This window comes from Apus apus, chromosome 23 (assembly GCF_020740795.1).
Source record: "Apus apus isolate bApuApu2 chromosome 23, bApuApu2.pri.cur, whole genome shotgun sequence".
Lineage (NCBI taxonomy): Eukaryota > Metazoa > Chordata > Aves > Apodiformes > Apodidae > Apus > Apus apus.
The window spans coordinates 581,173-595,047 of NC_067304.1; the positions used below are offsets into that span (position 1 = coordinate 581,173).

General features: G+C 51.9%; 1 protein-coding gene across 1 annotated transcript in view; it reads left to right on the top strand.

The window, feature by feature from the left end:
- The window catches only part of LGR6 (leucine rich repeat containing G protein-coupled receptor 6), a 139,407-nt gene that overhangs the window by 104,187 nt on the left and 21,345 nt on the right, over positions 1-13,875 (top strand). Inside the window, exons 7-8 of the mRNA XM_051639319.1 lie at positions 12,490-12,558; positions 13,573-13,644. Of these exons, the coding sequence (XP_051495279.1) occupies positions 12,490-12,558; positions 13,573-13,644 (141 nt within the window). The remainder of the gene's footprint in view (positions 1-12,489; positions 12,559-13,572; positions 13,645-13,875) is intronic.

The window sequence follows — 13,875 nt, forward strand, 5'->3', positions numbered from 1 at the left end:
AAGCCAGGCACAATGGTTGAAGAACTGTAGAAGCTGAGAGGAAAAAAATTGTTTCAGGCTTTTCAGAAGCCTGTTCCCCTGAGGGAAATGTTTCTTCTCATATTCAGGTAGACAGAGAAACTTCTGTTTTTATCAAATGCAGCCAAAATTGTAAGAGCAGCAGCTCCCACTGCTCCAGGCAGGTCTCAGGAGTGTGCAAGCCTGTGCACAACCACCCTGGACCTCTACGCCAGGTCTGTCATTTCTGCAAAAACAGACCCCAGTGGATCATCTCTGTTCTTGGAGAGGGCTGGGCCCAGGTATTTTAGGAGGACAGGAAATCTAGAAAGAGGTAAAGGGAAGCCAGATGAATGACTTCATGTTTCTCCTGCACTGACCTCAAGCTACTCTGCACAAGGCAGCTCTGCCAGGCACACAGCAAGAGCAGCTCTGTTCTGCTCTGCAGGTCGATGTGTAACACCCACCAGGTCTCAACCAGCCCAACACCAGCATGGAGCTTGAGAAAGCAGCTCCAAGAAGAAATTCTCTTTCAGAGCAATATCTAGCTCTTCACCAGCACCCCCAGCCTCCTCCTCCTGGGAAAAAAAACTGGGCAGGCAGGTCGGAAGCCAGTCGGAATTCCTCTGGCCGGATTCCCAAGTGGGTTTTGAAATAGCCCTGAAACCTTGTGAGATTCCCTCACCAATTCCCAGTAGCCTGAGAAGTGACAGAGAGCAACTCTGCAGGGATGTGGGAAGAAACCCCCAGGGTGCTGAATTGTGAAACCAGGTATTAGGTGGTCAAAACTGGTGATAATTGGCATTTTTTTAACCCTCTCCCAAAGACACAGAGTAAATAAGAGTGTAAATGTCTTTGCATGGAATGTTCTTCCTGTAGCCCCTTTGGGTAGAGGACTCTAAAGACAGTGCCTGGGGGTGCCCATAGGAGATGCAGAGCAGAGCCAGCACTGCCAGGTGAGCAGGGCAGGGCCAGCTGGGCAGGGGCACTTTAAATAACAAGGAGAGGACAATTGGAACCCTCAGACATACTCAAAAGGCCAAGGCAAGTGTTTGGACCCCAGCACAGGGTCTGGTGCAGTGGGGTGGGGGAATGCCCAGAAGGCTTGGTTTGAGGAGGGGGCAGGGAAACAAAGGAGACAAGAACAGCCATGGGGAAGCACCATCTTCTGGAAGGAGCAAGTGCCACAAGCTGAGGCTGCAGCTGTGCTGCTTCTCATGTCACTTCACTGCTCCCACTTTGCTTTGTACAGCTTACATTGTGTTGCTCTTCGTGTGAATTTCAGAACTGGCCTCCAAGTTCTAGCCCCAAACACCAGCACCCTTCACCACTGTGCAGCATTTCCCAGCCCAGGTGCTGCTGGGGACCCCTCAGCCTGGTGTCCCCATGGCCAAGCAGAGCAGAGCCCAAGCAGTGAGCAGAGAAGGGGTGGAGAGGTTCCTGCATGGAGCTTCCCATGTCTTCCACCCAAACAGCAGCACCTCACTGGAAACACCCCCAGGCTGGGAGCTGTGCTTTGAAGAAAAGGAGAAAGTTAGGGGTTTTTTTCTCCCATCATCAGGAAGTTTTGCAGGGAGAGCAGGTGTCATGGCCCTGAGCTGCCACACACACAGGTCAAGGCAAGTCCTGGGGGTTCTGCCACGGTGCTGGGGACAGCAGGAGATCCAGCAGGTCCTGGCTTTCACCTGAGCCTGGGGTGCCAAGGGGCTGGCACTGCCCTGTGCCTGGCCTGGGTACAGGCAGGGTCCCCCATCACAGAAACCACCACATGTCCCCCAACACCTGCTCAGGGCTCAAGTCTGAGCTGCTGAGGCAAAGGGAGAAATGCAAAACTGGAGCTAGGGCCATCCCAGATGTTCTGTCCACAGATGTGGCTGAGACCCCTTAGCACATGGAGCATGGGCTGAGCTGCAAAGAGGGGCCAGGGTTTCTCCCTACTCTGGCACAGGCAGCCAGAAAGACCATGACACTGGCAGAGAGTGAAAATGTGACCCAGCAGTGTGGGGACAGACAGGAACAGAAATGTGTCCTGTCTCCCTGTCCTCAGCAGGTCCAAGGAGGCTCCCAGGGCAGAGGAAGGGATGGGAAACAGTCAGCTGCCCCCAGGACCAGCCCAAAACACTGAAGGTCTCTAGGCTACAGCCAAAATAGTGATTGTCTGCCCCTAAAATTCTTCTGCTCTGGTTGTCTGGGCATTCCCAGCCCATCTCTGATATGGACATGGTGAGGAAGTGGTTCAGAGAACCCCTAACCCTCCTCCAGCCTCTGTGCCTGAGATGACCCCTCTCTTTCCCACCTCTCCATCTTCTCCCTCCCCATCCACATCCATGCCAGCTCCTCCACTCATCAGACAAAGGAGATAAATCACTTGTAAAGAGCAGATCTCCATTCATTTAAAAATCCTTTTAATTTTGGTGGGGTTTTTTGGGTTTTTTGTTGTGTTTTTTTTTTTTTGTACGTGTGTTTGTTTTTTTTAAATAGAGCTAATAAATTAAAAACGTCTCCCAAAAGGGCTGAATCCAAACCCCTCTGGCTCCAGGCATTTTATCTGCCTTCCCTTGCCTCACAGGAATTGCCCTCACCACAGGCTCCTGCTGCACGTTGCCCTATTATCTGGGTAATTAGTCAAGTCTGTTAATGCAGAGCAGAGCTGGAATGTACTGACTCCTCCAGAGAGCTGGATTTTCTATGGGAGAAAAACAAAAAAAAAAGAAAATTAATATAAAGTGCACCCCAGGCAATGAAGGCAGGAAGGAGGAAATGGGAAATATCTCCAGCACAGCTCATACAAGGGTTGTTTAACCCTTTTAGGGCTAGGCAGGTTTTATTGTTCTCCTGGAAAAGTGTCTGCCAGGTCATACCTTGCTCCTCAAGTGACATTTGTCTCCGTTAATTTGAAAGCTTTTGTGCAGTCTCGTGGTGCTGATCCCAGTCTGTGCAATTCCTGAAGTAGCTGATGAGTTTGAGTCTCCAAGGGTGACCTGTTTGCTGCCCTGAGCTGCTCTTTTCCTCCCGCAGCATCTCCAGGCTGTGTGTCACTGTGGGTCCTTGGGCACCTTTTCTCTAGGCCCCCCTGCCTTGCCCATGGAGAGAGGGGCTTCAGCAGGGGCTGGGGTACCCGGGCTTGAGATGGAGAAAGGAAGGGGGCAGGTGGCATTTTGGAAAGAGGGACCAGAGCTCGGGGCTCTGGCTGTGTGGGTCTCTGTCAGAGATACGAAGTTCATTGTCTTCTCTAATCACCACATGAATGGAAGGTGACTTTTCCAGACACAGAATTCTGCCTGTAAAACTGGATTGGCAAAAGCAGGAAGCACTGCCTGGGAGCACAGACACCAAACCCTTCCTTCCCTCCTTGGGTCAACTCCCCTGAGTTTGCTGAAACCTTTTCTCCCAGGAGCAGCAGCCTGGACTGCCAGTGTCCTCCCTGGTGCAGCTCTGGCTCTGAACCAGCTGGGTACCTCCCAGCAGGGCTCTGAGCTTTGACTGAACACGACCCCAAGCAGACATGATATTTTGCAAGATTACAAAGAAAGAAGACAGAAAGTGAAGGCAGTGAAGGTGGAAAGGCAGTTCTGGAGCCATTTGTCCATGGGCTGTGGCTCTGCTGCAAGGCTCACCTCCTCACAGGGCTCTGGCTGTTCTCCCTTTGCCCACCCAATCCTCACACCACCCTCCCGTGCCCTGCCAGCTCTTCCTGAAGCTGCTGATCCTGCAGTGACAGGCACCACCAAGTCTCCCCAGACCTCCCAGCCCAAGACATGCTTCTTGGGACCTACCAGGGGTCCCCAACACCACTGGTTCCTTGGGCTTCAAGTTGCTCTAAACCTTTCCCTTTGGACACGAATCCTTTCACAGAGCCAGAGCTGAGCCTCTGCCTCCTGAAATGTGTGAGAGGGAATTGGCTGCCTGGGAACAGGAGCAGCAGATGCTGCAGGCAACAGCAATGGCAGCAGAGGAAGCTGTGAGCTTGTTTTCATGTTTTCCCCGGGGATGTGTTGATCTCTTTGCAGCAGCAGCACACTGCAGGGCCCCAGGGCTTATCACCAGCAGCTCCTGCACCTTGAGGGGTAGGAAGAGGTCTCCAGCTTCCTTCCCACAGCAGGAAACACTCTTCTGTAGAGCAGCCTTCCTCAAGCCTGCCTTCTCCCCCTGCCTGGCAAAGTCCAGCAGCCTTCTCCATGCCTCCCTGGCCTGAGTCACCAGCTCCATGGTTATTGTCCCCACTGCTCCTCTGTGTCACCTCCCTCTGTGCCTGGGAAATGTGCAGTGCCTGGGCTCCAGGATTCCCCATCAGATCCCCTCCTCAAGGGCTTATTTTGACCTCATTAAATAAATCAAACAGAATTGAAAACATATTTAATCAGGTGCCTTCCTCAGCTGGAGAACAGACAGAAACACTGGCTGCAACAGACACATTCTGGGCAGTGCTGTGTGCTCAAGTGGGGAGCAGAGCTGTGCCAGGAGGGGCTGGTGGCTGCAGGAGCACAGGGCATGATCTACAGACAGGTCCCCCCACCTCAGCAATGGACTTTCAGTGCCACAGAAACCCTGTAAGTGTGAGAGGCTGAGAAGTTTCTAGGCTGTCAAAAGGAATCCTTGCACAGAGGTTGCTGCCTGCTTCTGGCAGGAATCAGGTACCATTAGCACCTGACAACCTTCCCACAGTGTGGGGGCTTAGCTCTGCTCCTTTGGGATACCCATGGACTCCATCACAGCCTAGCTGGGAGATGAGTTTCCCAAATGAAAACACTTTCCCGAGCAGCTGAATCCTGTGATAGGTCATTTCTCCCTCCTGCACACACCTGAGCATGTCTCTGTTTGGAGGCTGGGAATCCAGCCCACCAGATGTGAGCTCTGGGTCCTGTCACATTCCCCTTCCCACACTACAGGCACTTGCTGCATCTCTTCATCCAGGTGGTGCTGGGGAAGGGCACACACCCCCTGCACGTGTTAGTGGCCACGACCATCGTGCTGATGCTGCAGCACAGAAGTGCAGCAGCTGGTGGCACAGACACTCTCCATACCCTGGACTAATCGGGCAGCTCTTCCCAGCTCAAGCTCAAGCCTTGACCTTGAGCCAAGGCATCTGCTTAAAGCTGTCTGGCCAGTGCTGGGCAAGAGGTCTAATTCCATGGTCAGGATGGCCCCCTTGGGCTTTCAAACTAGCAATTAAATCATTTCCAGTGCTTGATTTGGCCACAGCAACCAGCACAAGGAGCAGCAGCAGTAACTGCATTTGCTGGCAGCTCCATTGCATGCCAGCATGGGACAGAGGGAGATGCAGGATCTTCTCAGAGGCTGCACAAAGCCTCCCTCCAGGGCCCCCCAGAAACATCTCAGACTACACTGGGACTGAAATAGTCAGCAAATGTCCCATCTCCAGCTTCTAATCTCTCTGCATCTTCAGGTTTATTAGCTGCAAATTTGTGGTGTTTTGTGGCCTACGGAAGCATTTATAGCACTATATAATGTTTTTTTGTTTCCTGTGTGGAACCACTAATAGTCCCTAACAGGCAGAAAATTGACCTGAGACTCTTTCCCCTCCTTCTCTCCTTTTGGCCCAACTGAAGATATTCATAGTTTCAGGCTGCATGTTGTCAGCTTCAAATCACCCTGGTAATTAAAGCCCAAAATAATCGTGCCTTTGATGTCCATTTACTTTTTATTTCTAAATAAACAACAGGGTTGGTTAAGATCTTCCAAACATGAAGCTATAGGCTCACTCTGGAATAGCAATGATGGAAAGCCAACCAGTTCATTGTGTCTTTCCCCCCTTTCAGGGGTTTTCATTCTAACTGAAAGAACAGACAAGGCTCCTTTCAGCATCCCACTGTGGTGACTGGAGCTGCTGACTTGGAGCCCAACTAAGGAAAGCAATTTTTTATAGTAATTTCTCTTGCACATCATATCTAAACCTCTTGGCTGGGTGATATTGCTTCCAAAAGGCCTTGATAACAGGCAAAACCGACTTCCTTATGCCGTGCCCGTGGGGTCTTTTTTTGCTATGCAGCTTCTCTGTTGTATTGGAGTAGCCGTGGCCTGGCATCCCTCCCGCAGGTGATGCTGGACAGGGTCCACTTTACCAGGTGTGCCAAGAAGGGCAGCACCCCACAGCCAGGAGAGCCCAGGCATAACGTGCCAAGCCTTGGGGCAGACCCCAGAGCTGGGGCAGCTGAGACCCCAGCAGAGCCAGGTCCAGCTCCCTTGGGCCAAGAGGCCACCCCAGCCCACGTGCCAGAGCAGTGCAGTGGGGAAAGTGTCACCTGGTGCAAGTTTGGCTTTTTGCAGCTCTCTCCACATCATCCCAAAACTGGAAGCAATGGGAAAGTGTCAGAGCATGGAGCTGGGACCAGCGAGGCATTGCCTAAGCAGCTCATCAGGCAGGGAAAGAAAGGGACACTTGGAGACATTTTCTGCAGCACTTACATTTTCCATATCCACCCAGTCCCAGGAAGGAGTTTGTAAATGGAGACCTGTACAATCCACAGGGGAGGAAATTTTGTTGCCACAGAAATCAAAAGGCAAAATCCTCCCCAACACACGGTGCCCAGACTCCTTCACCTGCCTTAATCCTACACTGGGAAAGAAGATCTGGAAACCTACCACAGGGCCAAGTTCATCATGGGAGAACAGGCAGAGAGGAGCAAGGTCTGGGATGGATGTAGCCCTGCTGATGACAGACACACATGGAAAGACCTGAGGACTGAATCACACCAAAGGAGCAGAAACTTCACTGCTACAAACACCCACAACCTCCCCCTCAGTGAAAGCTGGAAGCTTTTTCTGGGTCATTGAATCAGAGCCTGGCTCAAGTTCAGGGAAGAAAAGAGAAGAGAGAAGGAATCATAGAATGGTTTGGATTGGAAGGGACCATCTAGATCCAACCCCCTGCATGGGCAGGGACACCTCCCACCAGCCCAGGCTGCTCCAAGCCCCATCCAACCTGCCCTTCAACACTGCCAGGGATGGGGCAGCCACAGCTTCCCTGGGCAACCTGGGCCAGGGTCTCACAACCCTCACAGCAAAGAATTTCCTCCTAATGTCCAACTTCAATCCCCCTCTTCCAGTTTTCATCCATCCCCCTCATCCCATCCCTCCCTGCCCTTGTCCCAAGCCCCTCCCCAGCTTTCCTGGAGCCCCTTCAGGCACTGGAAGGTGCTCTAAGGTCTCCCTGGAGCCTTCTCTTCTCCAGGCTGAACACCCCAACTCTCCCAGCCTGTCTCCAGAGCAGAGCTGCTCCAGACCTCAGATCATCTCCGTGGCCCCCTCTGGACTCACTTCAGGAGCTCCATGTCCTTCTTATGCTGGGGGCTCCAGAGCTGGACACAGTTCTCCAGGTACAGTCTCACCAGAGCAGGACAGAGGGGGACAATCCCCTTCCTGGTCCTGCTGGTCACGTTGCTGGGGGTGCAGTCCAGGATAGGGTTGGTTTCTGGGCTGACAGCACACATTGTCAGCTCATGTTGAGCTTCTTGTCCACCATCTCCCCCTAGCCCTTCTTGCTAGGAAGCCACCCTCGTGTCCTGGTTTGGGCCTGGGCTTCAGGGAGGCATGTCCCACTGCAGTAAAGAGATGACACTTGGCGACTATCTCAGGTGCTGGGTTCTTCCAGCCTCCTCCAAGCAGATGAACCCCCCAAAATTGGCCGGGCTTGGCACAGGGCAGCACTGGGGGCAGGTCCAGGTGGTGAGAGCTGCACAGGGATCAGGAGCAGCCTCCACAAGCAGCACTCAGGGGGCCTGGGAAGGAGCAGAATCAGGTTTGTTCTCCAGGAGGGAGTCTCACCTCCCTGAAACCCAGGAAGCTGCAGCAGGAGCAAGCTTGGGCACATTGTCCCTCCTGAGCAGACTGGGGGTGCTGGCAGCCAGGCTGGAGCAGCATGACTACACCTGGTTGCATTTCCACTTTCCAACAAGCCCAGGATGTGCCAGCGTTCAGAGATGGCCTTTTTACCCAGAGGGAGCTGCTGAACACAATGGTCTTTGTATCTGTCAAGTGCAGGGGGAGGGCGGGGGCACTGAGGTGCTGCCAGGGCTGGGGAAGGTGTGTGCTGGCTCAGGAAGAACTGGTCCAGTCCATACTTGCACATGCACAAGGTACAAACAGAATGTTCATGTGCTGATGAAAGACCAGCCTGCCTGGAAGAGACACGGGCTGGAAAGGAAATGCATTTTTAGAGAAAGACAGGAGCAAATATCACAGCCCACTGAGTTATTCCTTGTAAATACTATTGGTTACTGATCTAAGATCCTGTTTTCTGCTGGCGAGCCAAGCTTCTTTCTTGGGCAATATTTTCCATCTGTCAGCTCCTCACAGACAAGTCAGGTATTGCTGGGCAGAGCTGCCCCAGCGTGGGTGGCAGGATGGCAAGGGGCTGAGTGTCCCCTGGGGACGGGGCTGCCAGTGTCTCTCACCCAGGGTGCTCCTTGGCATCTGGCAGGCTCATCCCAGCCCCAGCCTGTGCCCAGGGAGGGATGCAGTGGGCAGACACCAGCCTGGCCTGACCTCTGCAGCTTCCCATGCCATGAACCATCAGTGCAACCTTGGGAGGTCCTGGCAAGGTGGGACTTGTAAAGGTGTTAAGCACCTCACACACAGTAGTGATTTGGGACTGGCAGCTCAGGCTGCTGATCCCCTCTGCTTCCCTCAGTGCAGCCATCTGAAGGTTAATGGGATTAGAGTGGTGCCCAGTGGTGTCCTGCCTGCACTCTTGATCTCTCATTCTCCCTGGAAATCCACTCCTGTGCCTCCTTGAGCTTCTGTGTTTTGGGCAATTCATTCTTCAACAGATCATGTGGGACTTAAGCAGAGAAGACTGGGGCTTTTTACTAGGGCATCTAGAGAGGACCAGAGGGAAGGGATTAAAACATTAAGAGGGGAGATTTAGGTGAGACATTAGGAGGAAATTCTTCACTATGAGGCTGGTGAGACCCTGGCCCAGGTTGCCCAGGGAAGCTGTGGCTGCCCCATCCCTGGCAGTGTTGAAGGGCAGGTTGGATGGAGCACTGAGAAACCTGGTCTAGTGGGAGGGTTGGATCTAGATGATCTTTAATATCCCTCCCAACCCAAACCATCCTATGACTCTATGAAATCACTGATCTGCTGGGACCCAGGTGAGACCCGAGTCTCACAGCAGGCTCTTCAGCACATGCAGACCACTCATATCTGATATGAGCCAGTGTGAGGAGGGAACTCGTGGCTCCTGTTTCATCCTGAGCCCTGGGGACACACAGCAGCTTCACATGTGCTGGGATTCTGCTGCTTCACTGCAGAAGGCAAAGCTTGGTGTCTGGTCACCAGCCCTGTGCTCCTCTTCTGCTGATCACCAGGACTGGCAAATATTAGACTGTTATCTGAACCCTTTCCAGACCTTGAGAGGCAGGTCCTACAAGACCAAGAGGCATTTACTCAAATCCACCCGCCTGCTGCAGGCAGACAGACTCCTTCTATAATGGAGGAGAGAAAATAGCCCTTGGTGTGGGGACACAAACCTCCAGCAGGACCTGCCATATCCTCTGGCTCCAAAAGGACTCCAGCCACGAGGTCTGATATGGAGCTTGTCAGGGATACACAAGACAAAATCCACCCAAGACAACCTCATTCTGTATTTTTCTTCTGGTTTTGTCCCCTATCCCATCGTTCCCTGGTAACTATTCCCTAAGGAGGACACCAGTCATAGAATCACGGAATGCCAGGTTGGAAGGGACCTCAAGGATCACCTGATCCAACCTTTCTAGGTACTACTATAGTTGATATGAGGTGGTTGAGCACCCTGTCAAGATGAGACTTCAAACTGTCCGATGTGGAGGCATCCACCACTTCCCTTGGGAGACTATTCCAGTGTTTGTCCTCATGGTGAAAAATATACTTCTTGTGTCCAACTGGAATCTCCCCAGGAGCAACTTGTACCCATCACCCCTTGTCTTTTCCATGTGACTCCTTGTAAATAGGGAGTCTCCATCTTCTTGGAGTACAGGAACATGGTAATAAGGTCTCCCTGAAGCCTTCTCTTCTCCAGGCTGGACAAACTCAGTTTTCTTCAGCCTCTCATACGGCAGGTCCTCCAGTCCTCTGATCATGTTTGTGGCCTTTCTCTGGACCCTGGGACCCTGTCCCATCCTTCTTGTAGAGCAGGGACCAGAACTGAACACAATAATCCAGGTGTGGTCTGACAAGCACCAAGTAGAGCAGGATGTTGACTTCTTGATCTCTGCTGGTGATGCCATTGCTGATGCTGCCCAACATCCTGTTGGCTTTCTTTGCCCTGCAGCTCACTGTGCACTCATGTTGAGCCTGTTATCCACCAAGACCCTAGGTCCCTTTCCACAGGGCTGCTCTCCAGCCAGGTGGATCCCAGTCTGACCTGCACTCCCGGGTTCATAAGGTTCCTGCTAGCCCACTCTTCCAGCCTATCTAGGTCACCCTGGAGGGTGGCTCTCCGTTCTGGAGTGTCAGCCTCTCCACTCATCTTGGTGTCATCAGCAAACTTCATCAGGGTGCTCTTGATCCCAACATTCAGGTCACTTATGAAGATGTGAAACAGCATCGGGCCCAATATCGATCCCCAGGGACCCCACCTGGGACTGACTGCCCATTTGAGAAGGAACTATTTACTATCACCCTCTGGGTAGGGTCTGTCAGCCAGTTCCCCACCCACCACACACACCACTTGTCAAGGCTGTAACAAGTCCATTTCTCCAGGAGGAGGCTGTGGGGACCGTGTCAAAAGCCTTGGAAAAGTCCAGGCAGACAACGTCCACCCCTCGCCCTGCGTTAACCGGACGGGTGGCTTTGTCATAGCAGGTGATCAGGTTTGTCAAGCATGACTTACCCCTGGTAAATCCGTGCTGGCTTTTCCCAATCATGTGCTTCAACTGCCTCATGACAGTGCCCAGGAGGATTTGCTCCATGACTTTCATATAAGCCTGGAGTCCCAGAGGGCGCAAGGAAAGACCAGTGTGGAGACTCTCTGGGCAAAGCTGAGATGATCCGTGGATCCGTTCCCAAGCAGGGACACAGGAGAAGAAGCAGGATATGTAAGAGGGGGCCAAGAGAGATCCCAACACAATCACACCATGCCTGGGCCTACATGGTGGGACTCAGAAGGTAACTGGGCAGCAGCTCCGTGCTGGGTAAACGCAGGGTTATTTCTGTTCCCTAAACCACAATCCAGGTTATACATAATTACTTTGTAAACTCCAGGAGCCAGTAATTACCCTCATGTTCCAAAAGTATCTACCACTTAAAGCTCAGTGAGTTCCATGCAAGTAGGAGGCAGCCGCACAGTTGCCAGACCTCAGTGTCCTGGTCTGTGGGATGGCCAGGATGGGGTCAATGTTACCTTTTCAGCTGGAAGTGCCTTTCCCAGGAGAACCCTGGACATGCCAGTCTCCATGGGCCCCCTCCAGTCAACAGCAGGACTGGTACCTTTGGAGGGCTGTTGCCCAACAGTGGCCCAGAGCCCAAATAAACCCTTTTCCAGAGGTGTCAGCTCATCCTTGGAGAACAAATACAGCCCATGAGGTTTCACTGAGGATCATATGTCTCTTCTGGTTGCCCAGTGAGGGCAGGTAAACTCTACACTTGGCATTATGGCCAACATACTGTATTTTACTTAGTTTATTACACTGCAATTTAAACTCACTGCTTATCAGTGTCAATACCTCTTCCATGTCACTTTCACCTTTGGTTCAGCATATAATGTGGGTACACCCCAAGCATCAGAAAAGACAGAGGCCTTCCCATAGCCTGCTCTTCCCACTGGTCCCAGTGGTGGAATATTAAGGAAGAAATTCTTTGCTGTGAGGGGGGTGAGACCCTGGCCCAGGTTGCCCAGGGAAGCTGTGGCTGCCCCATCCCTGGCAGTGTTGAAGGGCAGGTTGGATGGGGCTTGGAGCAGCCTGGGCTGGTGGGAGGTGTCCCTGCCCATGCAGGGGGTTGGATCTTTAACATCCTTCCCAATCTAATCCATCCTATGGTTCTATGATTCTGTGAGTGCTGCAGTGTCCCCAGAACAAGCACCAAGGGAATGGTCCCTGATACCCTCAGCACCACAGGGTGAGGGGCCCAGAGAAGCTCTTTCACAGAGTCCTCACGACTGAAGCTGCTCTTGTGCTTCTTGTGTTCCATAAAATCCTGCTTTGGCATGGAAATTCAGGAAAAATTGCTCACAGTCAAAGGCCCTGGGGGTGCTGGGGCACTCTGGAGATGTGAAGCAGCAGGACAGTCCATGGAGGAACTTTGGGGGAAGTAGCCCAGGGGGCAGCAGCCGCGGCTTGGACCTGCCCTCCCCTGACAGGGCTCCTAGCAGGGAATGTTCCTGCTTCTGGAATGTGTGAGATTTTGTTTCCAGGCAGAGGCTGGATCAGCATGGAAGGAAATCCCTGTCTTCCATGCTTAACAACCAAGTTTCCCTGCCTTCAAAGCACAGATGGACTTGGTTGAGATCCTACAACGACCGTAATGAATATTTTTCCCTTCTCTGTTTTTCAGGGATTTAAACTACAATGAGCTACTGGAATTCCCTGGGGCTATCAGGACGCTGGGCCGACTGCAGGAGCTGTGAGATTTTATCTTTACTCCTTCTCAAAACCCTTCCCCTACACACAGTGGCCAATAAAGCCTCGTGTGTGTGTGTGTGTGTGTGTGTGTGTGTGTGTGTGTGTGTGTGTGTGCTCTGCCTTGAGGAGAGCACTTGGTCCAAGCCTGTTTTCTGTCATGCATGTAAAAGCAGTTTATCCCCTGGATTTCCTTCCACTGCCATCATCTCAGCATCAGCCTCTGCTGGGGAGGGGGAGGCAGATTCCTCCTGCAGTTCTTTGTGCTCCTGTGGCATCTGAGGAACTCAAAGTCCATCCGACATCCAGCTACTTCTAACATCCATTCCTCAGCTTGGGAACACAACCATGGAGTTATCTGTGTTGTTGTGGGGCCACAGCTTCTGCAGGCCCTGTGTCACCTCCTCTGACATGCAGAAACTGTTTGATCTCCCTTAGGACAAATTTATAATGACAAAAGTTTACAACCATTTTAGTGGCCAACCAGTCATTCTGGGAGCCACTAAAACTAGGAAACCATCCCACTTAACTCCCATATAGGTAGAAGCTCCAAGAAGGGGTTGAGTCAAGTTGATGTGGATCCCCAGTTCCTGTGGGCGCTAAAACTCTGTCACACTGCTGATAGGTCAGGGTGGGTTAAAAGCAACTGCTCGGTGCTTCTGGGAGGCTTGGAGTAAAAACCTGACTCTACTTTTTGCTTTCAGTAGAAGAATTTTCAGATTTCTCTGATCAGACCAGATACCATCATTACTCTGACATCCAAAATGAGAATAAGATCCTATATCCACTCTGCGAGAGCTTTTGAAATGCCGTTCACTAAATAAAAGGCCAACTTCAAGTTTGCTGACAGCCAAGAACAGACTTTACTCACTTGCTGGGATAGTGCTACAGCTGGAACAGAGCCCACACATTCTGGTTTATGTGTTTTGAAGGCTCCCTGCCTTTAAGTGTTGAGGCAAGAAGGTGTCTCCAAGCCTTTCATGTCCATTAATATCAAGACGTTTGTTTCTCCCAACAGAGGCTTCCACAACAACAACATCAAGGCAATTCCAGAGAATGCATTTGTTGGGAATCCCCTCCTCCAAACAATGTAAGAAAATCAAACAGTGTTTCCTAAACCCCCCATATCCCTCAGAAAGGGACATTTCCTTCTCTTTGGTTGGGATGTCTGGCAGTTGTCAGCATGATCACAATTTGACTTTTCTTGTACATGGGACAAACTCCAGCTGAATTAGCTCCTCTCAGCTACACCCCAGGTTCTGTGCCATGGGTTCTCCTTCCCTCACAGCTGAACTTTGCTGCAGTGCAGGCTGATAACAAT